The sequence below is a fragment of the Cyprinus carpio genome, chromosome A18, assembly GCF_018340385.1.
Source record: "Cyprinus carpio isolate SPL01 chromosome A18, ASM1834038v1, whole genome shotgun sequence".
Classification (NCBI taxonomy): domain Eukaryota; kingdom Metazoa; phylum Chordata; class Actinopteri; order Cypriniformes; family Cyprinidae; genus Cyprinus; species Cyprinus carpio.
In genome coordinates, this window is record NC_056589.1 from 14,996,044 (window position 1) to 15,007,936 (window position 11,893).

At 37.5% G+C, this 11,893-nt stretch overlaps 1 protein-coding gene across 15 annotated transcripts in view; it reads right to left on the bottom strand.

The window, feature by feature from the left end:
* The window catches only part of LOC109108995 (ryanodine receptor 1-like), a 107,158-nt gene that overhangs the window by 71,969 nt on the left and 23,296 nt on the right, over positions 1 to 11,893 (bottom strand). For all 15 annotated transcript variants that reach the window (XM_042775088.1, XM_042775092.1, XM_042775089.1 and 12 more), the window contains 25 exons: positions 11,115 to 11,189; positions 10,941 to 11,019; positions 9,031 to 9,143; positions 8,839 to 8,938; positions 8,618 to 8,714; positions 8,374 to 8,448; positions 8,124 to 8,280; positions 7,855 to 8,022; positions 7,630 to 7,751; positions 6,518 to 6,704; positions 6,304 to 6,439; positions 5,584 to 5,679; positions 5,342 to 5,460; positions 5,118 to 5,251; positions 4,772 to 5,013; positions 4,502 to 4,694; positions 3,577 to 3,793; positions 3,367 to 3,471; positions 3,154 to 3,257; positions 2,971 to 3,054; positions 2,722 to 2,881; positions 2,128 to 2,275; positions 1,731 to 1,936; positions 1,396 to 1,570; positions 748 to 956 (listed from right to left, as the gene is read on the bottom strand). In XM_042775088.1, the coding sequence (XP_042631022.1) occupies positions 748 to 956; positions 1,396 to 1,570; positions 1,731 to 1,936; positions 2,128 to 2,275; positions 2,722 to 2,881; positions 2,971 to 3,054; positions 3,154 to 3,257; positions 3,367 to 3,471; positions 3,577 to 3,793; positions 4,502 to 4,694; positions 4,772 to 5,013; positions 5,118 to 5,251; positions 5,342 to 5,460; positions 5,584 to 5,679; positions 6,304 to 6,439; positions 6,518 to 6,704; positions 7,630 to 7,751; positions 7,855 to 8,022; positions 8,124 to 8,280; positions 8,374 to 8,448; positions 8,618 to 8,714; positions 8,839 to 8,938; positions 9,031 to 9,143; positions 10,941 to 11,019; positions 11,115 to 11,189 (3,501 nt within the window). The remainder of the gene's footprint in view (positions 1 to 747; positions 957 to 1,395; positions 1,571 to 1,730; positions 1,937 to 2,127; positions 2,276 to 2,721; positions 2,882 to 2,970; positions 3,055 to 3,153; positions 3,258 to 3,366; positions 3,472 to 3,576; positions 3,794 to 4,501; positions 4,695 to 4,771; positions 5,014 to 5,117; positions 5,252 to 5,341; positions 5,461 to 5,583; positions 5,680 to 6,303; positions 6,440 to 6,517; positions 6,705 to 7,629; positions 7,752 to 7,854; positions 8,023 to 8,123; positions 8,281 to 8,373; positions 8,449 to 8,617; positions 8,715 to 8,838; positions 8,939 to 9,030; positions 9,144 to 10,940; positions 11,020 to 11,114; positions 11,190 to 11,893) is intronic.

Below are 11,893 nucleotides of genomic sequence, written 5' to 3' on the forward strand. Positions count from 1 at the left end.
TTGTTGTTTCTCAGATCACAAATGCAAATTTCTGTTTACGCAGCGCAATGCAACGCGTAAAAAGACTGTATAAGTCATTATAATCAGTAATTATGTCACCACTGGATGCAACAACTGCCTCTTTTTTAATGGGTTTTATTGGTTTTGTCTCGTCTAGTGATGTCCGGATCGCGAACGAATCTTTCTATTTAACCAAAACGAACTGGAATGTTTGAAACGGTTTGCGTCTTCAGTACGCACTAATCCACAAATAACTTAAGTTATTCGATTTATAAACATGCCTTACACGCTCTCTGATATGAAATAAACCAATAACCCTGAGTTATTCAGTTACTCCTAACAGTACATTGACTGAACTGCTAAAAGATAACCAATGATGGGATGTGCACAAGCAGAGCAGCTGGACTGAGTCTTGTGCTGCTGGCCTGAGAGACGGCATAGTATGTTTAGTAGTAACATTTCCGTCACACCCTTGAGGTATCGTCCAATCACAACGCACTGAATAGCTGCCAATCAGAGCACACCTCACTTTTCAGACTGATGAGCTTTGTAAAAAATGAAGCGTTTCAGAAAGGCGGGGCCTAGAGGAGAAACTATAATGTACATTATATGGAAAATAATGTGTTTTTTTAACTTTAAACTGCATAAACACATTGCATTACACTAAATACACAAAATAATGTTCTTTTTAGCAGCATCATATGACCCCTTAATCTCAACTAAATGACACAAAAATTGCTTAAATACCTCAATGTGGTTGTGGTCGGTGGGCACTGGAATAAACTGGGGTAGGCTCTTACTGAACCACATTGTGATGTCTCTCTTCATGTTGATGGCGAATGGCTCAAAGCCTTCTTGGAGGCCACAGATGGCAAAGTAACGTAGGCTGCTAACATCCTGACCCAGGTTAATACGGCTAACCTGAGAAAGACCCAAAGTGCAGACTGGAATAAAACCTGGATGGAGAAGAACAAAGAGAAGAAGCTGATTTATTGTAGAGGTGGTGGGGGGGGGGTGAATATAACATAGTATTGCAATATTTTGAATGGCAATATTGTTTTAATATACAGATGCAAGGTAGCCTACTGATCTTTTATTATGTACTTTGCAAATGAATTGAACTTTTGACACTAGAATAATAATTGCTTTTACAGTCTATAGTGCTGTTTGATTTGTTTGATTTGTTTTTTGTTTTTTTCAAAAGAAAATTTTCATTACATAGCTTTTTAAATCCAAGACTAGGATTGATCTGTGTCTATGGAAACAAACCTCTTGAGACTCGGTCATAAAGTAACTACAGACATATCCTGACCAGCTAAATGACAAAGCTTATTAAAAAAACACATTACCCCTCAAAACCTCACTGATGAACAATGTTAAAGCCTAAATCCTCACCATCTCCAATCTCAATGTCTTTGAAGGCCATTTCAGAGCCAGAATCGCTGATCAGCATCTCTCCGTTAAGAGTGAACATAATGTTCATTTCAGTGAGGTCTATCATGCACCCGACCACATCACCAGACTGCCATTGACGGCCAAATGGCTCATTACCAATGTGCCATCGCTGAGCCTGCAGGAAGAGCAGAGGAGAGTAATTCAGCGTTTATTGCAGTTATCCAAAATAGTTTGTCAGGAACTGGTGTGGCACACAAAATGTATTGGTCCAATTAGCTACCTACGGCCTGGTACCATATAACACAGAAGAATTAGATTAATATGACACCACTGACCCTGTTTCCATTAAAGACATAGGCCAGCTCATCAGAACCAAGCTCAATGTCAGAGCGGACGTTCGGTCGAGCCCAGCCAACTCTCATCTCTCCAATGGTTACGGCCTCAAACTCAAAGTACCATTTTCCTGAGGTAACAGCATACTGCTTCTCTGCCCTGAAGATACGCACTTTATCTTTACGTGTGTTCTCAACACCATGACCACCTTTGGGACAAAGAGAGTTTAGGAAGGCAAAACCAATACAAATCCTAACAAATATTTAGATCTGAAGCTGGGCAATGACTTTATTAAGGTCTGTTCCATATTCTGGATCCTAGAAGTGATCGTTTTGACATCCATGCCCACAGCTTCATTAATACAGACACTGGTAATAACACACTAAAACAAAGACTCACTGCTCTCCTGATCTGGGGGCTCAATGTTGTATCCGTAGCCAATCAGAGTGCGCACAGCATTGTTCACACTGTCTCTATTTGTCTTCTTGGTTCTTTCGTCCAGCAGGTTGTATGGCACCAGACGGGGGTTGCGCTTATTTAAGATGTCCTGAGGGGTAAGTAACAAGAGTAAAAGGGTTGGTCTCCCTTTCAAGTTTCTGAAGAATTCTAGTTCACAGATATTCAACACAGTCACACAACAAATGTCCAAAATATGATATCTAATTTTGCTATAAGCTATAATTACATGGTATGGTCTGGGAAATAAAGCACCCTTCCACCATGATCAATAAGATTTTGAAATATATATATATATATATATATATTTTATATATATATATATATATATATATATATATATATATATATATATATAAATATATATATATATATATATATGTTTTTCATTTTGTATACCCTGTACTTTAGTATATTACCTTGAAATTAAATTTCAGAAAACTAGTTAACACAGCAAGGTGGCAACACATTTTTTGACAATTTTCTCACTTAGAAACTATATGTTTTATTATGACAGAATCAGCATAGTGTCCACACCTGCACAATGCTGTAGGTCCATCCTTGTCTGACCCTGTCCCGTGCCCAAACATTATGCCCATTTTCTGCTAGTTTCTCCACCAGCTGGTTTTGATTGGGCGTCAGTTTGACATGGCTGAGGTCCAGAGGATGAGGTTTGTACATGCTGCTCATCACATAACTGACCAATGTAAAGAATATTATGAAAACAAAAACCTTAACCATTAAACAAGACCAATACTGCCTGGGTGCGTTTTGAGGTTTACATACGTTTTGGGCAGTTTGATCTTCCTCAGATTCTCCTCTGCTTTCTCATCTCCCATGCCTACATGGCATCCCAAAGCTAAGAGGGTTCTGGAGAGGTCAAGGAGAAAAAAATGGTGAATAAGTTGAATAGACAGACGGATGCATAAGCAATGAACTTCAGACATTTAAGATTCAACAGACACTCACTTCAAGGTCTCTCCAGACATCTGAAGGTTATAATTCCTCTCAGGTTCTGGAAGACTCTGAAAGTCCACCAGACATGGGTGCAACAACTTATTATCATCCCTGAACTAAAAGAGAGAGATCATTTTTACTTACTTTTATAAGGATCTTGAGTTTGCATGTATTTGTGTTTGTGCTTGCGTTGGTGTTTATTTGTGAAAGACAGAACGCACTCACCACTCCATAGGTCCAACCCTGCTCAATTCGGGTCACAGCCCAGAGCTCATGGATGTTTTCTGCAAGCTTCTCTCTGATCCGCTCCAAATGAGGAGGTAGAACTATCTACAAATGACATTACATACACAATACATACACTTACCACTGAGTCAAAGAGTTTTAGGTAAGCAACAGTGGAGTTTTTAAAAAAAGGTGGTTTGTTTAGTTTACCTGGGCAGTGTCAACGGGACAGGGCGTGAATGAGGTGTGCGTGAGGGACTGCGTGGGGCCCAGCAGGTTTCTGACTCCATTAAAGTCATGTTTATACTCCTTAACAGGCTCAATGCGCATTCTGTCTTTGGGGAGAAGGGCTTCATAACATGGTGAGTAACCAGGAGGGGGCAAGAACTTAAAATCCCCATGGCGACCACCCAATAGGAAGCGAGCTCTGAAAAATGAATTAATCATATTTTTTAAATTAAAACTAGTGATTTTAGTTTTCATTTTTTAATAACTGTCTCTGTCTTGACAATATCAAAATATTTTTGGGGTCGGTAAGACTTTTTAATGTTTGAAAAGTCTCTTATGCTCAACAATGCTGCATTTATTTGGTCAAAAATACAGTAAAACTGCCACTTTGTGAAATATTATTATAATTTTAAATAGCTATTTATTTTAAGTTATTTTAAAATGTAATTTATTCCTGTGATGGCAAAGCTGAATTTTTAGCAATCATTACAACAGTTATCAGTGTCACATGATCCTTCAGAAATCATTCTACTATGCTGATTTGGTGTTCAAGAAACATTTCTATTATATATATATATATATATATATATATATATTTGTTTTTTTTTGTGGAAGCTGTGATACATTTTTTTTTAGGATTTTTTGAGTTCAAAAGAATAGCATACAAAGTAAACAAAAGTATTTCGAAGCATTATAAATGATTTTAACATCACTTTTGATCAATTGTATGTACCCCTGCTAAATAAAAGTATTAATTTCTTTAGAAAAAATATTTAATGTACATTGAATGTTTAATTTATATATTATCCATTAATTATATACAAATGAAAAATAGCCAGCATCTTAATATTGCCGTATGCCTACTACAAAGATTTTCTATGTAATACAAAATAATAATTTTAATTACTTCACTCCAGCAGAGTAGCTAATGACAGGGAATAAGAGGCCATCTAAATTGAAGTTCTCAAACATTCCCTGCACTGGATGGCCATTGATACGGAAGGAGATACTGGGCACACTCAGATCCAGACAGCAGCTCACAACGTCATCTGCTGCCAGGATGTGCTGGTTGGGTGAAGCCACCTGACGTGACACATGACCTACACAGAGCAAAAATATGGTTGAAGGACCATAAACACTCATATACATATAGAATACGCAAGATCACCACATTTACCTGACCACAAGTGAAGGCCATCAAAGCCATAAGAATAGAGGTCATCGCCCACACCGTTGCCACCCCAGCCCTCTCCTCCTCCCGGGTACGGACTGAAGCCCTCGGTCAGAGCCCAGCCAACACGCAGATGGCTAACCTGAGCTGTCACAAATGCTTCCACATAGTCCACCATCACCTCATAGTACCACTTCTTATACTGTGTAGAACCTTCACAAGTCCCCAAGAAGATATTGGGCCTCACGCTACAAGGAGTAAGTGATGTTTATTGCAGTAAATGGTTTGAAATCTTTTCAATCTCTTTGATTTAGAGCACCTTCATGAACAAAAGCTGCTCGACAGATATTACCTTGATACATAGTTAACGATGTTAGTCTGCAGCAGGAGGTCACGGCCCGGAAGCAAATTTTCTGTGATGAGGTTTTGATTGGACCTCACAGCAACACCGTTACAAACACACAGAGAACGCAATACATCTAAAACCTGTCCAGACATAGGCAAAGGAGAGTGAGATTTTCAATGTGTCACAAAATGATACATGTTAGTTGACCTAAATCACGTTTGCAGTCAGACCTTATGATTTCGACCGTGCTTGTCCAAGAGAGAAATGATAGACTTGATGTGATTCTCCTGAATGATGTTCAAGACTTCAGGACTTTCAATCAAAACACAATACAGCACCTCTAGGATGCCTGGAGACCAACAGATAAGAAAGAAGTATGAGAGCAAGAAGTATGTGGCAAAGTTTAAAGACGGATTGTTAGTCACTTTGTGCCATTTGTTGACCGTGTGCTGGAGGAAGGTGTTATAAATACCTGAAGAAGCTTCCAGACGATCCAGTTTACTGACCAGCCAGTCCAGGTTATCGCAGAACAGAGCACAGTTAGAACGGTTTCCTCTAATCAGTGACGCTGTGAAAACAGAGACACATTCACAAATCTAATCCATCAATATAATTGAAAAAAGGATGAAATAATGAAGAATGGATAGGGAAAAAAAATTATATTTATTTTTCTAATAAATTATGCCTTTTACATGCTATTCAATAAATGTTAAATATTTTATAAATAATTTAAATTTAAATTAATTATTACTTTATTTTTTATTATTATTTTATTTTACTATTATTAAGTCTCTTATGCTCATCATGGATGCATTCAGTAAAAAAAAAAAGTTGATATTTTTAAATTAGAAAAAAGTAATAATCTGAAATATTAATTTTAAAAGACTGTTTTCTATTTTAACATATTTTAAAATGCAATCAATACCATTATTAACTACTGATGACTAATTATAATTGATAGTAATCAGCATATTCATTTGAAGGAATGAAGGGATCTGAAGGATCATGTCATCACAGAAATAAATGACATTTTAAAATAGAAAACAGACTTTTTAAATAGAAATATTTCACAGTATTACTGTTTTTTGATCAAACAAAGGCAACCTTGTTGAGAGCATAAGAGACTTCTTTCAAAAACATTCAAAAAATTGTATTTATTCCAAACTTTTGACTTTTATTTATATTCAGTCACCAAGCAGTTCATAGAGCAGGTTGACAATCTCTTTCCAGGACTCAGCAGCTTCCTCTCCGGCGAACTCAGAGAAGTGTGCAGCAGTGTTGTAGACATTCAGCCGGTCGATACACTCCAGCACAATGGTGATCATCCCCTGCAACAGAAAAGAAACATTAATTGCAAAGGGGATCAGGGCTGATTGTCAGACAGTCAGGCACACACACACACATACCTCTTCTTGGAAGAGGTTCTGTCGGTTGCGCAGAGAACGCAGCTTGGTCTGTTTCTCCTCGTGTTCCAGCTCCTCCTCTGGAGGCCGGAAGTAATGGATGAGATCCTGCAAGGACAGGATCACTGCGTCCAGTGGCAGGGACACCGGACCAGGGGATTTGTTCTTCCCACTCAGAGAGTCCAGACCTCTGATGTAAGAAAGAGAAGAGGATGCATGCACATTCACACACACACAGACACACACACAAGAAAATATAAGGCAACTGTCCACAAATATTTTCTTAAATTATCAGTCGGAAAAGACACATTTTTAGAGCTTTTCAGTAAACTTTTTTTACTCATTTTAAAAAAGAATACTTTTATTATAATTATTTATAAAATACTTGTCAAATTAATTTATTTATACATACATACATTCATACATACAAACCCAAAGTTTGGGGTCAGTCATTTTTTTTAATGTATTTGAATGAAAGCTATATGTTCACCAAGGCTGCATTTATTTGATTAAAACAATATAAAATATTTTATATAATATTAATAATATAACATATTATTTAATAATATCATAATTTATCTAACAATAAATATTTTTTATATTTAACAAAAATGTTGTGAAATATTATTGCAATTTAAAATAACTGTTTTCTATTATAATATACAATAAAATGTCATTTATACCTGTGATGCCAAAGCTAAATTTTCACATCAAATGATCCTTCAGAAATCATATTAATTTTCTGCTTTAATAAGAAACATTATCATTGTTGAAAACAGTTGTACTGGTTAATATTTTTGTGGAAACCTTTTTTTTTTTTTAGGATTCTTCGATCGATATAAAGTAAAAAAAAAAAAAAAAAAAAAAAAAAAACAGCATCATTTTAATTTAATTTAATTATTTCATTTTTAATTTCATAAAAAAAAAAATTGAATAGTTTAGCCAAAAAACGTCATATTGCTTATATTTCACTTAGTTTTTTATCGAACAATAAAGGTAACCATTAAATATCACCAAATTCTTATTCTGCCTATAAGGTATTACACAATATTCAGTGTGACAGTATAATATACAGTATAAATAAACACTAGATTGTATGTGATGCACAGTCGTACTTGATGAACTGTGTAAAAAGGCCTGTGGTGCTGTAGATCATACGAGCAGCCTGAGACTCTTCCATCTGAGAGCGAGAGCAAGTCAGGGCATCATCCATATGGCCCTCTTGATGTAATATGGCCTAAAAGAAAGATAAAAAAGATTAAATGTAAGATCATAAGAAACACAACAGTTTGAAAGGCTTGACATCAGGTATATGAGCTGATATCATGTGGTTTGTATACCCTTCTCTTCATGGTTCCCAGGCGAGCCGCTTTAGCATCTAAAGCAGCGTATGTGAGCCACAGCCCTGTGGAAAGATGCTGCATAAAACACATGGACTCGCCGTACTTGATCTCAGGAACACCCATTCCTTCCACATCTCGCTTCTTCTGAGCCCCCTCCACCTTCTCCTGTTCTCCAGGAATGAGAAATGCTGTTAGAATTTGAGAACTAGTCAAACGGGCAAAATAAAAAGCAGATCTTTTTTTTATTTATACAAGTTCAAACCTACCTTTGATGCACGGAAGCAGAAGGCAGACAACTTGGTGTTGGCTTTCTCTGGATCCAGAACCATTAGACCTTTCTCCTCGTCCAGACACATGTACCGACCCGTTGTGATGTGGCGTACGCGGAAGGCCTGGCCCCACTTCATGTGGCTACCGCTCCAACTGCAGAGAAATAACAGCTATGTATTACAAAACGTATATGCAAAATAATATTTAATAATTATGATACAGTTAAGAAATGAGAGATTTTCTCACCCAATTCTCAGAGGCTCAAGTCTCCATAATGAACGGGCCTGACTACATACCGCCCCTCCTTCATATTGTGCAATCCTAGAGAGAGAGACTGACGTTACTATCATTTATGTTAAGCATTCAGTGTAGAATATACAGTATAAGGAGCTTAGCCAAACATAATAGTTAATTTACTGTACATGCAGATGGTACAGTAAGACAAATAGCTTATGTACATGTGTGTATACAGTAAATATACTGCTCTTACTTGCGCTGCTCTTCTCCCTGATCAGGTGTTGAGATGGCCAGACACTCATCCATGTGACCATGAAACAGTCTTAAGACATGACCTCCAGTTAAGTAGCCTGAAGAGAGCAAATATAAACACAGAGCACAGACAGATACATTATCTTTCAAAAAACACAGAGATATTTCAGAACATTTTGCTGCTGTTTGACTGGGAACTCTCTGTATTTGCTGAACACTTACCCTCTGCCAGCTCACAGCCTGAACAGACTGGATTCATGTTCCATAAGGTCTGCATAAAGGAGGCATCTACCATCAGGTCCCCACTGGCGTATGACAGATGCTGCAGAAGATATCACAGATACCAGCTGTCAGCTGCTCAGAGAATCATGGTTGATATTATTATTAGATCACTAAGGATCTAAAAAGTCTCACTAGGTATCTCTCTGATGACACGCTAACCAGGATGAGGTCATCTCCCACCCTGACCTTCTCACCCTCTGACCTCTGTTTGGATGCAGGATGGATGGTCCACCAACATGCTTCCCCTGAATATACAAAGACACAATGAACCTCACCAGTAAAAAAAAAAAAAAAAAAAAAGGGAAAAAATTCTAACATGCATATTATTTTAAAAACCGCTATAACTTAAACAAATGCACACAAATATTACTATTTAATAGGTTTAACAATATATAACAAGACATAGTCACTGTTGTGATGACTTATTGCTTGTGTCATTTGTGGGTATTGTTTGTGTTAATGTGTGTGTTGGGAGGTTTTTTCTTCTTTCTTTTCGTTTTTTCTCCCCCTCTTTGATTGTTCTCAAGTGTGCATAGTCAGAGTGTGTTTCATGGTGATATAAATGTGCCATTTGCAGACTGCAAATGGAGGAGACAGTATGAGACTGGCATTTGTTAGCTTTACCATCTGGTTCATGCTGGTCAGACAATACTCTTTTTCCTGTGTTTCTATAGTGCAGGAGAGTCCAAACTCGGTCCTGGAGTTTGCCTCAGCACCTGAACGTTTCTAGTATGCCTAGTAAGACATTAATTAGCTTGTTCAGGTGTGTTTAATTAGAGTTAGCGCTAAACTCTGCAGGACAACCGACTGCCCGAGGCCAGCATGAAAGATGCTCAGGACAGTTGATGGGCCATTGCTGAACATCATCAAAACAACTTATCATTTTCACATGTTTTTAAGCCTTGCCAATTTAAACATTCAAGAGATTTTAAAGCATTCAAGCACAAGAAGACGCGAAAGAGCTCAACTGAGTGCTCTGTGTGCATATAGAGAGTGAATATTTTATTCACAATAGAATATAGATAACATATCAAATGTTGAAAGTGAGACATTTTGAAATGTCATGCCAAATATTAGAGCTACACATTCCAAAAAAGTTGGGACAGGTAGCAATAAGAGGCCGGAAAAGTTAAATGTACATATAAGAAACAGCTGAAGGACCAATTTGCCACTTATGGCAGTGTCTCTCAGAAGTCAAGATGGGCAGAGGATCACCAATTCCCCCAATACTGCGTAGAAGAAGGTACCGAAATGGCAAGCCTGCAGTCCAGATCTTTCACCCATAGAAAACATTTGGCGCATCATAAAGAGGAAGATGCGACAAAGAAGACCTAAGACAGCTGAGCAACTAGAAGCCTGTATTAGACAAGAATGGGACAACATTCCTATTCCTAAACTTGAGAAACTTGTCTCCTCAGTCCCCAGACTTTTCTCAATTTAAACATTTGATATGTCATCTATGTTGTATTCTGAATAAAATATTGACATTCGAAACTTCCACATCATTGCATTCTGTTTTTATTCACAATTTGTACAGTGTCCCAACTTTTTTGGAATCGGGTTTGTACATACAAAAATGTACAATACCTGTTTTGGCGAGTATCCTCAAAAAACTGTTAGTTATGTCTTAAGTGAACGTAAACAGTTGAGAAAGAAATCCCATGAATTGTGTCTTAAAGTGACGGCGCCAAATTTACTAGCTGCTGTCTGTGTCTGTGTCCTTGGATGTTAATCCAAGAAAAAAAAAGAGAGAAAATCACTCACTGCTCTTGGCTGAATTACTTTTGTAGTTTTAATAAGAATAAGTCTCTATTTAATTTATACAGTGAAGACTATGCAATGCTATTTTATATTAGATTATTCCATTTCTGTACCTGAACACCTACAAACTTGAAACAACGTCAATCAATGTTTAATTTGTATCTTTGTTGTATTTATTTATTTGTGCTATTTACACAATTTCAAACAGGGCCCACGGGTACAACCTGCACCAGGGCCCCGCAAACCCCTGTTACGGTCCTGCTCTTGGTCATTACATGTACCTGTAGAATCCTCTTGCAGGCCCACATCAAAGGCCAGCTTGTCTGTGAGTGAGCGTGATGTCGTCAGGCAGCTGAGATACTGTAATTCAGGGTAACACACACATCTCCTTAAAATTAGTGCCATCACATTAAAGGTCAGTAAATGGTGAAAAGAACGCCTCATGCATCTCTCACCATGCCAGAGTGGTAGTGTCTCAGAAGGATAGCATGGCCATAGAGCAGTGTTCGGTGTCCCCCTCCCTGAGATGACTGGAGATTGAGGAACAATAGAGAAAATAATGTCAAAACAACTTCCTTGTATTCAAATAGTGCTGTAAGGACTATGTTGGATGGTAAACGGCAGGATTTTACATAGGAAAGAGAAGAGCTCCACCATTTTCACACGGCGACAACAGTGAGACATAAGAAGAGGTAAACTGAAAACAAAATAACTGGAATAAAGTACCAAAGATTTCTTTACATACTGTAAGTTCACATTCACAGGAAGTGGGTTACAGTACCATGGAGAGAGCATACATACAGAAACAACCAATGGACAGAAGAGTCAAAGAGTCAAAGGTCACATTCAGCCGTCACGAGGACAACAAACATATCCTGTGGACGGCTTACCTTTTCTCAACATCCAGTAAGGTTTAAAAGCAAGAAAACACGATTACTGTTGATATTAGTGAGTTTTGTCTACAGTCTCATACTATTTATGAGTATGATTACATAAGTGAAAGAGAGAGAGAGAGCACACCATAGCAGGTTCTCCCAAAAAAGGAAAATTCTAACATTGTTTATCAACCTTACAGTATGTTGCTCCAAATCCAGTTTTGGATCACAAAAAGAGAATTTTTTTTATAATGTACGGAAGAAAGTCATATAGGTTTGGAGCGAGCTGAGGGTGAGTATATAATTCCAGAATTGTCATTATTGGAATGGGTCAGCATGTTACTTCCCCATTCACCTGT